Source organism: Ostrinia nubilalis, chromosome 20 (genome assembly GCF_963855985.1).
Source record: "Ostrinia nubilalis chromosome 20, ilOstNubi1.1, whole genome shotgun sequence".
NCBI lineage: Eukaryota > Metazoa > Arthropoda > Insecta > Lepidoptera > Crambidae > Ostrinia > Ostrinia nubilalis.
Window position 1 is genome coordinate 5,718,585 of NC_087107.1, and position 14,618 is coordinate 5,733,202.

Here is a 14,618-nt window from a genome sequence, read left to right on the forward strand (position 1 = left end):
ATATCGCGTCTTCACCCTCTTTTATTTGGCGATCCCGGATAAATATGATGTCATTACAACGCTTAGTTAATAGATCGGGATATATCTAAATGCATATTATTACACTATGTGTTTATGCTAACAAATATACGTTATTGATAAACTAATATGTTTGATAATAATTTTTAAACTCCATTCCTACATGTTTTTTTTTAATAATAAAATTGACTCTACATTGCTTTGTCACGATTTCGCAGATAAATTATGATAGATATTGACGAATTAACTTTGTGTGAAGTAAAATTATATTGAGATAGCAGCTCAATTAATATAGCTTTTAATTAGTAAGTTTCTTTAAACAAGGTCGACGTCTATTTACATAGAGCTTACATAAGTATCGTATCAATAGTCAACTGAAACTTTATCCGTAACTTTTCCCATGGTAACCCTGCTACAGCTACCTTTTTAACACTTTTATGTCAGTGAGACGTTGAAAAAGTGCGGGCATTTATTTGAATATCGGTCTAAGTGACCGTCCGCCCTGGGGAGTGGACGGTTGACTAACCCCCAACGGTTCAAATGTCCGCCTTTAAAGAAAACTTGGGACCCTAGCGAGGGTGTGAACTCTTTGTGAAGCACAACTTTGTGTTCCGTAACTGACTGTAATAGGATCTGAGGAATTCCAAGGAATGGATAAAAAGGATGACTTTTCGCGTCTCATTCAAGGGTTTTAAATAACTACAAACGATCTTGCTGCTTAAGATTTTTACTTCACAAACTAAATCTGAACACGTCTTTTGCTATTTAAGCTCATTCAACGCCGTTTCGTAGTCTCACAAAGTATAATAAAGATATCCCGTTTAATAAGTACTTATAACCCTCAATAGGGATATTGTCAAAATTATTGAAAACCATATTGTTGTCGACCATTAATATCCCACAACTGAAGTGGCTGACGGAACCACTTGAACTACACAATGCGACATGTCATATTTGTCACTTGAAAAAATAAAAAGATATTTTGCTCCCCACTGGGTAAAAGCTTAACGATTTTCTTAAGAAATAATGTCTAGTTCTTCTTGAAATAATTATATATGATAAAAAACTGAAATTTTTAAAGAACGAACTTTGCTGAAGTATTTTGTTCCAAGTTTCAATATAAAGCCATTACTAAGTAATAATACTATCGAGTATTTGTTTACAACACGGTATCTGAAGCATTAACTCCTATTACAATCACCACAACAGTTTTATCCCCAACAATAAAACCAACGTTTAGACATTTGACTATTCAAGCAGAAAACACCGAGAAGTTCCCATAGCGGTCTAAGCTACCGACACAAAGTTTAACAGTGAGATTATAGAACCCAGCATTAGAGGGTTGAAAGGTGACGAACTTTATTTCATCATGTGCCGATTGACAATTTAACCATTGAGGTCGGATACCCATTGATATTTTTAATCTGTTGCTCCTGTATTGAGTGAGATAATCTGTGTTGAATGCATTTAAGTGCTGCTGCGGTACTTTGAAGATGGGAATTTTTGCTAACGAGGCCGCTTCTTAGTGTGATAGAAACATTATCACATTTTTATTGTGACAAACCAATATTTCGCTACTGATGTTTACTTAGATAGCCCAAGCTTTGTCAATTTAGGCTTAGAAAAGGTATTTAAAAAATATTATATTTTAAAGAATGAAGCTACCCACCCTAATGAACAGCTTGCAATCTGACACTCATTTGTATTTAGCCATCGCCGCCTGTCATGCCACACGTACGGTACATGAGCACTCGTCAGTCCCCTGGGAGAGCTAATTTTCGTGCCCTGGCGCAACTCAATTTGGCCCGGACACATTAACCGTAACTACTGCGACACAGCCGAACTGGCCGCCTTTTTACGACCATACTTCGATTCCGGCTTTTTTCCCGGGACTCCTATTTCAATTTGCAAGAAAATTCTTTTTGTATTTTCCCGGCCAGCGACTTCGGGTTGTCATTCCCCTGTCATAAGATCCAGTTTGGTGTGCCGAAATTTCGCATTTACGTCTTCTAGCTGTCGGCGCTCACCAATCATAGTTGACCAATGCGGAACATGCAGCTCGTTGGAAATGAGACTGCAGTGGCTTGATTTTGGGGCTATTTTCGAACGCACTCATTTGGGGCGAGTTCGTTAGGGGTCAAGGCGTTAGTAGCGTATTGTGGATTCGATTCCCAGGTGTACGGGGCGTCGGGGCACGTACGCGGACACTTAAAGACAGCCACTTCTAAGATGAAGGGAGGTCCGTCATAAAAATTGGACAGGACACGAGTTGTGGAGTAAGCTTTTTGGGTAACAAATATTCAATCTGTATCAACATACCCTAAGTTGCGTCTGGAAAAATAAATAAATACATTTTGGTTTCAAAAATGAATAAAATTTTAAGAAATTTTTAGAGAAATTAGAAAAATATCCACGTTAAGGAACATTAAAGCTAGATACCACAGTGGTTAACTTGATATACGTAGGTACCTACCATGGTCCTTGCGTGAAAAAGCTAAAACCAAAAGAAAGATTCTGTTCAACATCCAAAGAAAACAGACCATCGTCACGTTCCTGAAAATCCGATAGCACTCATCGTCCCAACCTGGCACGGAGGACAGGGGACTTATCCATTTGGGTGTAAAAGTCCAGAATGCCTCATAAAAACCATTACGCCCGGTTCTGGAATCGAAAAACGGAATCTGAACCCCGTTTTGTTGGAACAGTTTTAATCCGGATGCTTTTTAACACTTTTTCCGATTTTAAGATATCTTTGCGGAGAGTTTTCTGGTTTTAATCGGGTAGTTGGCGTGACTACACGTTTATATACCTATGTAGGTACTTTTATTTGTCAATTAATTGCGTACTTTAAGAATAGAAAAAAGGAAAAGATCTTCAAAATATTCTAAAGGCACCTTTTATCATATTTTTTTACTGTAAAGATTTTATTTATCAAAAATAAACGTGCTTTATACTGTGCTGAAGTAATCTAACCTATAGAAAGGACATCTTTTAGGGTTAATAAGCTGGTCTATTATTTCTATAACAGTTTCATAGAAGAAATCATTGATCAACACTCTATTAGTAGAGCAACATAATGACTGAAAAACACCATAATTTAATAATTGGCGATTCACAAATTTATCTTTACATGCTTTTGTAATAACCACTGGACATAATAAGTAATAAGAACAATCGTAGCAATTGAGCAGGGAGTACATAAATCGTTTAATACTTCACAAAGCCCGTCATCGTCCGTCGTTTATCACCGTGGCGGTGGACGTGTTAACGAGGGGTAGCGGTGTCACATTAGCTGTATTAGTATTTATTATTAGTTATTACAGAAGATAGTATTAAAAGGGAAAGAAACACATATTCCAAAAGGAAATCGGTAGCATACTAATTTGAAAAAAAAAACTTAGGATAAAAATAAAAATAAAGTGGTACCTTTCTATCATGTTATTGTGGAAACAGGAATATTTTAGATGAAAACAAGGGAAAAAGAATACTTGTAAACAAGAAAATAATCACCAGTCAATTTGAAAGTCTGTTAAATGCATAATGGGCAAATCTTATGTCATTTGGACCTTTAGTAAAAATACAAACTAGCTCAGACCTTAATTGATATTTCAGCAATGTACTTCAAATCAAATTAATACGACAACGTCCAAAATAATGCACCCCAAAATGATCAGGTTACATTGTCCCGGGGCCACCCTCTAAACTTATTTTAAACAATCAAACGCCCGCCTCTTGCCCAAACTGACCGAGCTGACCCCTTGTAAACGTTAAATCAAGTACAATACTATTTTAACTGCAATCAGCAACTCCAATCTTATTTATAGAAGGGTTTTCTTTATTTTTCAAGAGTTATTAGTCCCCGAGCTGTAGTTACATACGATAAGAACTTAGGTTCTATAAGACCGGCTTTAAAACCTTTTTAAAGCAGTAACGTAGTCCGTAATACACCATAGATCTGATAGATAAGTCTATCCTATTGTATTAGTATGTACGTGCATTTTATGAATGATTCGTAGACTGTTGTGGGGTACCAATCTTATTCAGTTTCTAAAATAAATGTAGATTTATGCCGGATCTGAATTTTTAAACGGATAAAGTAAGATGGTGGACGTGATGGAATTCAATGGCTACTTTGAAACTTAACTACTTACTAATTCTGCATTTATATTTATTCGATAAAACCTAGAAAATTAAATATTCTTTATGTAATTGTGTAAATTGTATCTCTAGTGCTTAAAAAACAACCATAATAAATATCTAGACAGTCTAATTTGATAGAATGAGAGGACTTAATAAAAATATAACTTTTATGTAATAAGTATTGAGGGACAATGAACCTCAAAGTTTTTAATTTAAAAAAATAAGCATGATGAATCTTGAAAGCAGTTCATTTAAAAAATCGAAACCTTTTTGGTCAGCGTCGTAAACCTGGCTGTTTTCTGCAATCTTTTTCTTTTTCTCAAACGAGAGCACATAGAAAACGCATAAACAAAAGAATAAAACGTTCCATTTTCGAATGGCCTTACTCAGGTGTCCATAAAGCTGGCCTCGCGAGACATCGTAAACCGGGACATCATCGGATCGCTTACGCTGCGGACTGACGACCCTAGTAGTAAACTTGATAAGCTGCTGAAGTCTCGATCGTACTATTAAATTGCTGAGAAAAACTATCGTGTTAAAGCGACCTTAGTACCTACTACCGAATGGGTTGTCAAAAACGCTAAGCAGTATGCTCACGTGACATTGTCAAATGTGGAAACACAATAACCACAGAGGAAAAGAAGAAGAAATATGACATGAAATTAATAGAAATATGACATGATTTTTTTAAAATAAATAAATAAAATCAAATGAAATGATGTTTTTCTCGAAGCGCTGGTAGGGCAAAAAAAGAATGAGACATGTATAGGCTCCTTAAGAGCATTTGACGATTTGCAAGAACTAATTTAATTAGTCTAAACAAATAAAGAAAATTTTGATTTTGATTTTGATTTTGAAAAAATTTAATGAAATATGACATGAAATTAAAATAATCCTTGTTCAGTTTTGGCCAAAGGTACTTACTTATGTACGTCAAATAGTGTCTAAATAAGGGGCTCTGTCTGCTTCTTTATTTTTTGGACCCTACCTGCGCTTTGAGACATTTGCCTACATAAAAACAGACCTAAACATGGTATCTACTCAATTTTTACTTGACTTTCATGTTTAGTCATTTATAAATAATGATCTATCAGGAGAAAAAAATCAAAAAGTCAATGAAAAGAGTACCAACTATAGTCACTGACAGAGTTAATAGTCGGACACAGAAAACCGTTCAACCACATTTCCATTGCATATTTTTCCCACAAATCGAGTGTGACTATACCTGATCCATTTCGTATGTAAATGCGTCGGTAAAACACAGGCTCATTAGTGCCCGCCAGTGGGAGGGCAGGGGGAGTGTCTGCCCGGCCCGCCCAGAAACAGGTGTGGGAAAAAATATGTCTCTACCCACCATTTTATTGTGGAGTTACGAATATTTTTGGTGGAAAAAATGGAAACATATTTTTGTTTGGGTTGGCTTATTTTAATTAGTGTAGGTATGTCTAGAATAATAAGGTTGTGTAGAGAGAAAAAAATGTCGACAGGAAAGACGCATTTTTTTCAGATTTAGTTGAGTGATCAAACAAAATACACGTTAGCAAATAGAGTAGGCAAAAAACGGCGCTAAAAAAGATCCTCAAATGACCTCTTAGATCGTAGTAGCTCTATACATAATATTGGAATCGACTAGTTCCTCAGTTCAACTCCCAGCCCCATATAATAGAGGGCACACGCAAATATTCCTTATCAAAAACGCACAAAACTAACAAACTCTTTTGTCCACAGCATCCTCGAGCTTCGAAAAGAGAAAAGTAGAGATGCAGCGCGCTCTAGACGTGGCAAGGAGAACTACGAGTTCTACGAACTGGCGAAGATGCTGCCACTCCCTGCTGCCATCACCAGCCAGCTGGATAAGGCCTCCATCATCAGGCTGACGATCAGCTACCTCAAACTACGGGACTTCTCAGGGCATGGGGATCCACCATGGAGTCGAGACCCACCTCCGACTAGCAAGGCTTTGAAAGGTAATTATTGTAAGTTGCAAACGGTTAAGGTGCGTAATATTATTATAATGAAACTTGATCAGTGAAAACCTTCAAAAAACCGATCAATAACCTCTGTAAAATTAAATAAAAAAGAAACTATGAAATTCAGTTTTTAATGACATTTATATATGTATAGAACTTTTGATCGTTTTTTAGATTTTTACCAATCACGACAGATATCCATGACTGATATTGAATAGGTTTTCTTACTTTTCTTTCAGCATTGTTTTGAAATACGAGTACATATTAACATTAGAAGATAGGTACCTACATTTTAACCCTATACAAGATTTTATTTCAGAATGTTTAAAAATATGTAAATTAAGTAACTACTGGTTAACATTTTGCCCTATTTTAATAATAATATTTTTACCATAATTCCTGATTTGACATAAATAGGCATGTAACAAATGAAGTGCCTCCCCGCCCAGTGGTTCGCGCTCGCGTAAAACTATGCAAAATGAATGACTAGGTTAATAAAGAGATGTAAATTAATTTACTAAACCATCTTTTCAAACCCTAAAAATGGCTCACAGTTTTACTTATAATTTTACAATAATTCATGGTCTTCATAAATAGGACCATAATAAATGAAGTGCCTCCCCGCACAGTAGTTCGCGCCCGCGTAAAACTATGCAAAATGACTGACTAGGTTTAAAATAACCGGGAGGGTCGGGCAATCTGATTTGCCTTCGTCATGTCATTGTCGGTGGTAACCTCGTTAGCCCCCCATAGGTACTGTCGGCAAAACAAATAATTTTACATTCTGCCATCGGCGTTTGTTTTGGAATTTGAAATATTAGGTAAGTGCAATTTATGCCAAATTATATCCTTTGAAAAACTACCAATTAAACTGTACACAGCAGCATATATTTTGAAGTTATCGATTTAACTCTACATGGTCGTGGTAGTAACTATAGATTTTTAACTATGGTTAACATTAACAAATAAAATAACAGAGATTTTTAAATGTGCGTACTTAATGCTTTATGATTTGTGATCACAGTGTAATGCTTTGTAAAAAAGCTTCCTAAATATACAAAAGCTTGTAAAAAAAAATAAAGGTATTTTTTATCGCAGAAAGCTTAATTTGAAGTATTATAAAGTATTAATTAATGACTCATTTGTAGTTTTCTCTACTATTTTTGTGTTCTATAACTCAGTATTTATGACATAATCAATATTACTACAGTCAATTACATTGGTCACCAGTTTGTTAGTACGTACCTAATACCAACTAATCATCTAGCGACTTGTCAGCTTGTCACTCCAGTTGTCAGCGCCAGTCGTCCATCATTCAATTACACGTGCATTATACGCGTAACTACGGTTAATTTGATGCCTATAGAGCTGGTATTTGTGCGAATTTACGTTATATTAAAGTCGATTAGTTCTCCTTTTTAGGTTCAGACATAATTTATGTCTTAATTTAGTTTTTAAACTAGTTTTTAGCAGACTTGCCATTGAATATGGGAACTTTTCCTGACTACAAAATTCTCACTTAGACATTTTTGTTTAGTGGGTTCTGTCTATGTTTATGGAACAATATCGAATCGATAATTGAATTTCGTAAGAAACCGAACAAGTTGTTGTAATTTCGAATTTAACGGATAATGATTGAAAAATTGGTGCAATAATCGATCAATAACGGTAGTAGAATAGTGGCAACCATGAAGAAAGATATTCATAATAATTTGAGTAAAGTAATTGGACGTAGTAAAACCGCAGTTCTTAGCTAAAGAACGACACCTTATTGCGTTCTATGGTTTTGCTAATAATGTTAATTTGGCAACCTAAAGCCTAATTCACACTAGTCTACTTGTAAATTGTACTGGACCAAAGAGCGAATGGTTTTTTGTTCAAAAGCGAGTAGTTTAGTTACTAAAGGCGAGTTATTCTACTAAATTACTCAACTAGTGCGAACAAGGCTTAAAGCACAGTGGTAACGCCAATTAAAGCGCGCAGCCAAATCGTCAAACGAACCCCGCCACAATTTGAATACACTAACCAAGTCACGTTCACCAAATAAGCAGTACTAACAAGCGGTATATCGCTTGCACTGATTGTTAATTGATTAGATTAAAAATTTTGGCCCAAATCGCGGCGTATTGTTACAAGGGGTCTACCCCACTGAATTAATTAAGTATTTTTAATACCGACGGTGTCTTTTACAATTTGTGTGTTGACAAGCCTTGGGCTTATCTTGTCATTTGCATTCTTATTTGAGTTTTTAAGTAGATAGGTGAGTTATATTCAAGGCCATAGCCATGCCTAATGCCGAAGCTACATAAAACAAAAAAAAAACGTTGTCCAATGCTTTGAGTCAAAACAAGCTAGTTGTTTATACGAACATTTGACAAAATGACGTAATTTTAAAGAGAATTTCCTCTCAAATCTTTATTGCTTACGTGAGTATATTGGAAACTCGAAATTTTGTCTCCCCAAACATTTGGAGACACTTTTAACGCCCCTAACTCGTGTCTTATAGTCTCAAATATTTTTATTTGAATGCATGTAGGTGGGCTTGAAAATTGAGTTAAAATGACAGTGGCATACGTAGTGATTCGCCCCGTGGTCGCATTAAACGCGTTAGGGGCCAAAATTGGATTTGTACTGGGGTGTTTTATTGGTACACTTGTTACGAATTTAGGCACAGTGTGCTTTAAAAAGCTGCGATGTTTTTGAGACTGCAATTTTGTTTCACTTTTTATTAAAAATACCATAGTTGTATGAAAAACCAATACCTTTCTGATAAAAAAAAAACATAGATCTAATTATAAACCCTATAAATTAAAATTGAATTTAGTGCAGTTGGCCAGCACGGCAGACGTACTTTTTATATCAAATATGTTAAATTTAATAGAAACTACACCATGCTTGTGCACTTATGAGATATACAGTCGAATCTCTACAGCAACTCTACAAAAAAATTACTTAAAATACTTCAACTTAAAGCTACAGAATTCCACACACCTGAAATTGCCATTATGTAAAACAAAATAGACCTGCCTCCACAATCAAGCTCGTACATAAATCTATGGCATTAGCATAACCAATAATGAAGCACATGTGGCATGTTGACTCACTAAAACAAACGTTTGCATTTTTCCCGATAGGTAATATTTATTTGACGTATTGCGGCGGATCAGGGTCCCCAAGGCACATTTATTTGCGTACACGCCTCACTAGACAGTGTTTGTGATTTGTGTAAAAAATGCTGGTTTTTTTTTCCGAGTGAAGTGATTTTGTCTCACTGGGGTTGATTTTTTTTCACCGTTTGGACGTTACAGATAACAATAATAACGTGTTATTGTTTAAGTATCTCTTCATTACTTCTCTAAAAACAAAACAACTTATTTCAAATTAGCTTTTAAGTTATAAAATACCTAGAGCTTTTTCATGCAGGAACCCACGCAAATTTTCTTTTGAAGGTTTTATATTCTGAAACACAAGTTTTGTTTTGGAAGACTTTAACAGTCTACAATGGCTATTTGCATTCATAATCTATTATTAATAATATTCTATAACTTCTATTATTATTAAGTATGATCTAGATTTTAATTGTTTCTTGAACTATCAGATAGGTATAATAATACAGTGTGAGTCACGTTAAAGTGTACATATGAAAATAGATGAAACTAGACCTATTTTTATCGACAAAAAAGAGGTCAAAAAATTTTTGAGTTATTTTTTTAATTTTTTATAGATTTTTTTTTCTTCCAATTACTTATTGTAAAGAAAACGTAATAACTTTTAAACTAAGCGGTATATCCTCATAAAATAAAAACAGTAATAATGCTAAATAACAGGCGATACTAAAAAAATACATAAAATACACAAAAAAGGCCAACAAATAATAAAAAATGATACTTTTTGAAAAAAAATCTGCTTTAAAATTCGTGTTTTTTTGGTTATTTGATAAATTTCTCCAAAAAATGCCCCTATAACCGGTGGTTTTTATTACTTTGTATTATTCTCTATCGTATCACCTTCGTAAAACCAAAAATCGTATGTCTCTATTCCTATCACAACGTTTGCAATGATCGTTTGAACTAAGCCTCTCCGGGCGCGCCATTCAAAGCTTCGTTATCAACGAAACTGAAAATGGCTCTCGATTTGTAATTTTGATAAAGACAAGTTAGATTTCAAATAAAAACAAAAGATTTCGAAGAAAAATAACCATTTTAGTTAAAATTAAAATTGTCTCTACCTGTAGCGGAGAATAATGTTGTGGCAGGCAGGCCTTTGTTCAAACGTTTATAGCAAATGTTGTGATAGGGATAGAGACATGCGATTTTTGGTTTTACAAAGATAATACGATAGAGAATAATAAAAAGTAATAAAAACCACCTGTTATAGGGGCATTTTTTGGAGAAATTTATCAAATAACCAAAAAAACACGAATTTTAAAGCATATTTTTTTTCGAAAAGTATCATTTTTTATTATTTGTTGGCATTTTTTGTGTATTTTATGTATTTTTTAGTATTGCCTGTTATTTAGCATTATTACTGTTCTTATTTTATCAGGATATACCGCTTAGTTTAAAAGTTATTACGTTTTCTTTACAATAAGTAATTGGAAGAAAAAAAATTCTATAAAAAATAAAAAAAACTCAAAAAATTTTTGACCTCTTTTTTGTCGATAAAAATAGGTCTAGTTTCATCTATTTTCATATGTACATTTTAACGTGACTCACACTGTATAGTCGGTTTAAGGAACTCTACCGTCGTGACAGTAACTTTTAATACCTGCTACATACTACTTTATTAAGTCACGGGGTGATAAATTACTCGGCCATCCTAATTAGCACCTTGCTAAGTAAACTGTTATTAACGAAAACAAAACCAAAATAAATAAACGCTGATAATATTTCACAGGAACCGCTGTACGAAACGCAATATTTCTCAATACTATACACGGAGACAAGGCAGATAAATTCGACAAATTAACTTCGGGGTAAACACATGTTTCGTTCCCCATATTGCCGTGTGGTGGCAGCACCGTTGATTTATGGCAGAAGGGCGTAGGATATCGCGGCGAGCGGACGTATGTGATTTTAACCGGTTATCAGATTCGATGTTAATGTTTTATGAGGTGTTTTGAGTTATGCGTTTTTGTCGATAACTCTTTTAGGGTAACGGAGAGGTTTATTCAGTGAGGGCTCTAATTGAGAGCTTACTTTAAAATTTAGTACAAAGTTAAATACATTATGGTTATTTTAACTCTTTAAATTAGGATGTATACCTTACTTATTATCTCTCGTATTGATTACCTATCTTTAAATAATGTTTTCAAAATTAGGTAAATACAAAGAAAGAAACCTGTTCATTTGACAAAAATTGTATTATTTCAACAATCAAATCAAATCAATCAAAAATATTTATTCAGTTTAATCACTCTCATAACTTGTTAATTAACCCTTAATTTAATGCATTAGTCACGTTCTACTTGACCACACCAAAATATTGCGCTCCAAATAGTCCAAATGTAGAGCCGAAACTAAAAACAAAAACATTCCTTTGACCGGTCCAAGTAGTGTTATAATTCACGTTCCTTAATACGAGGCCACCGTAAATCATAGCGCGGCACATCTGCCGCGAAATAGAAAAATAACAATAAATAAAGGGAAAATACATCCCGGCGACACAGCCCAGCGAAATATTGGAGGAAATGTGTTAGGATCCTTCGCCTGTGTCCGCTTTATTTTGACAATTTTGTTTTGGAATGTATAGGTAATAAGTATGGCTACGTGTGACACTAACTCGTGTGTGACTGAAAAAATATTGCAATTAATTTCTAGAACTCTACAATATTAGTCGTCTACGTATTTTGAGCACATATTCATACCTCATTACATTATAATAAATAACAAATGGGTAATGAGCATTAAGCCTTTTATAATCATAAAGCTAAGGATACAAAGATTAAACTCCTTTTAAAAATAGCATGATTATTTCACATAAAATGTCATCTAAGCCTGATATTATCATGATATTAAATGGGAACGTGCTTTATAAGTACCATAACATTGTCATCATAAAAGGTGTAGCCAATAACTATAGTTTAATACAACCCCTGCAAATGAAAGTTACATTTCCATAATGCCTTATTATAAGGACCTATCCCGCTGTATTTTTCTTTCTCCGTTTAATATGTATAGACGTTCCTTAGAAAATTCCCTATCCCTTAATACTGTTCCCGGAATTCCTGTCTCGACTCAATGCTAACCCTTCCGCTAATCCTGGCTATAATGAACTGGGCGCGTGACCCTGGGGTACAGGCGACCGCAACTGAAGCTAAATACCGTGGGACCTTAATATGTTTGTGATAGGGACGATTTTGCTACAAAAATGTTCAGTCTGATATGCTGTCGTCTGTACATATTAAATACTGCTCGCTCAGCTCTCGCCCCTTGCAAGACGGTAAACGAAAAAGAATTTCATTGATGTCGGATTGTCACGTAACTAAGTCACAATGATTAGTGAGCTATACAGAATGTTGATTTCATTATGTAAGGTATCAGAAAGTACGGACTTATTGCACTCATTGATGCTTATAGTTTGTTAACCCAACATAATTAATAACTACTCATCTCGGTAGTGATTAGCTCTTTTAATATCATTTTCATTCACTTTTTACTGTGGACAAATTAAACAAAATATAAAACAAATCTGGTTGACTGCACAAATAGCGTGTTAAAATATTATTGCATAATTAATCAAAGTATTTAAAAAAAAACTATAACTGTCTGCGACTTCATTACGCGCGTTTATGCAAAAATCATCGAAACAAATTAAGCATTCACGTGCAAATTACTGCAGCTCGTTATGCCGCACTACACTCACCTCAACAAAAAGCGTTTATTTTCAATCTATACCAGCCGGGCCATTTTTGTATGTTCCCTTCAGCCGGTGCATCACAATCATCGCCCTGCGCCATTCTATATTGACAGTACGTGTCCCGAATGTGGGATCGTTTTCCGGGATTTTGTAGCTATTTTTATTTGGCATCGATCGTTTGGACGGGTCGAGTGGACCCCGCGAGCGGTGAAGGGTTGCCCGACCGTGTAATTGGCCAGTTACAATTCATTACTGTTTCGGTGTCGTGATTTTTCGGTATTTCTCACTTAATGGACTCAGGCTGCGGGGGTTATGCGAAGTCTGTCCGAAATGCAGCGTAACTACTACCACTGTTTTCTTTTTTTTTGTGAGTTTCTATTATCTGCCTTTGTTTTGGCTTTAAAATTGACACTGTACCTAACTAGTTATATTGATTTTATTACGTTAGTTTCTTTTAGTTTAATCAATAAACAAAACTTTTTTCAAGGCACTAATACACTTCCTAATTATAGCTTTGCCCCACCACTTCGGGATAACATATAGGCTTATACTTTTTTAAACAATGGTATTAATGGTGCTGCTGTAGAGCGTTAGTAGCGCGTTGGCATCACTTCTGTAGTGCGTTTGCAAATGCAACTAACGCGCGTTAGTAGCGGTGAAAGTCACCGTGGGCGAAGGCCCTTATAGCTGAATTTATTAATCCAGTAGGTATGCGATGATAAGTAATAGCTGAATAATATTAATCAGACTGGCCACATAAGTGAGCTTCATCACAGTCTTCAAGTAAACTTTAGCCCCCAAAAATAACATGGTCCGCGTTGATTGCGCCCCCTGGGGGCGCCACTTGACCGGCTCCTAATGAAGAATTACCCTCCCGGTCTTGAGGGCAGACTCATTGCCACTTTTTCCCTCCTGTTCTTGAGGACTATTGCCACTTTTTTTAAGCCAAATTGCGGGCACTGTAGTGTCTTCGCTTGAATGGGTAAACAGCTACTGAATAAGTGATTGCTGGGGTGTGTTAAAGAGGCAACATTTTGGCAAGCGCTTCTTAAGCAGTGTTCTTTTGGGTTATTGACAAATTGTCACAAAAAGTTTTGTCACATTTTTGTAAGTTTTTTTTTTATTTTGTCATAAACCTAAATAAGTGTCTCGTCAATTTGTAACGGGAAATATTTAGCCATGCTTTTCCTGAAGACGAAGCTTGGACTAGGGCGAGGTACTGGTAAACGACTCTAACCGATTTCTTCATAGAAAACTAAATCATGAATTAATGTATCCATTTATGTTCGCTTCTGCAAAAGTTGCGAGTATTTACAGTGCTTCAAATTCTGTAAGTTTTTTTTACTTTGTCATAAACCTAAATAAGTTCCTACGCGTCTATTTGTAACGGGAAATATTTAGGCATGCTTTTCCTGAAGACGAAGCAATGACGAGGTCAAGGTAGGTACAGACTGGTAAACCGACTTTTTCCAATTTAGAAAACTAAATTAATAATTAATAAACCCATTTGTATGATAATTCATTCATAAGGATTGCGAGTACCTACAGTGCTTCAAAGTTTGTTCTTTGAGTGCATAGTGCTTTTGAAAAAGTTTGTACCTAAATAAGTATGCGCTTTACGGATAGTATATA

At 35.1% G+C, this 14,618-nt stretch overlaps 1 protein-coding gene across 4 annotated transcripts in view; it reads left to right on the forward strand.

Annotated features, from left to right (window-relative positions):
* Positions 1 to 14,618, forward strand: part of LOC135081512 (protein trachealess) — a 199,362-nt gene that overhangs the window by 161,297 nt on the left and 23,447 nt on the right. For all 4 annotated transcript variants that reach the window (XM_063976226.1, XM_063976227.1, XM_063976224.1 and 1 more), the window contains one exon: positions 5,887 to 6,125. In XM_063976226.1, coding sequence (XP_063832296.1) covers positions 5,887 to 6,125 — 239 coding nt within the window. The remainder of the gene's footprint in view (positions 1 to 5,886; positions 6,126 to 14,618) is intronic.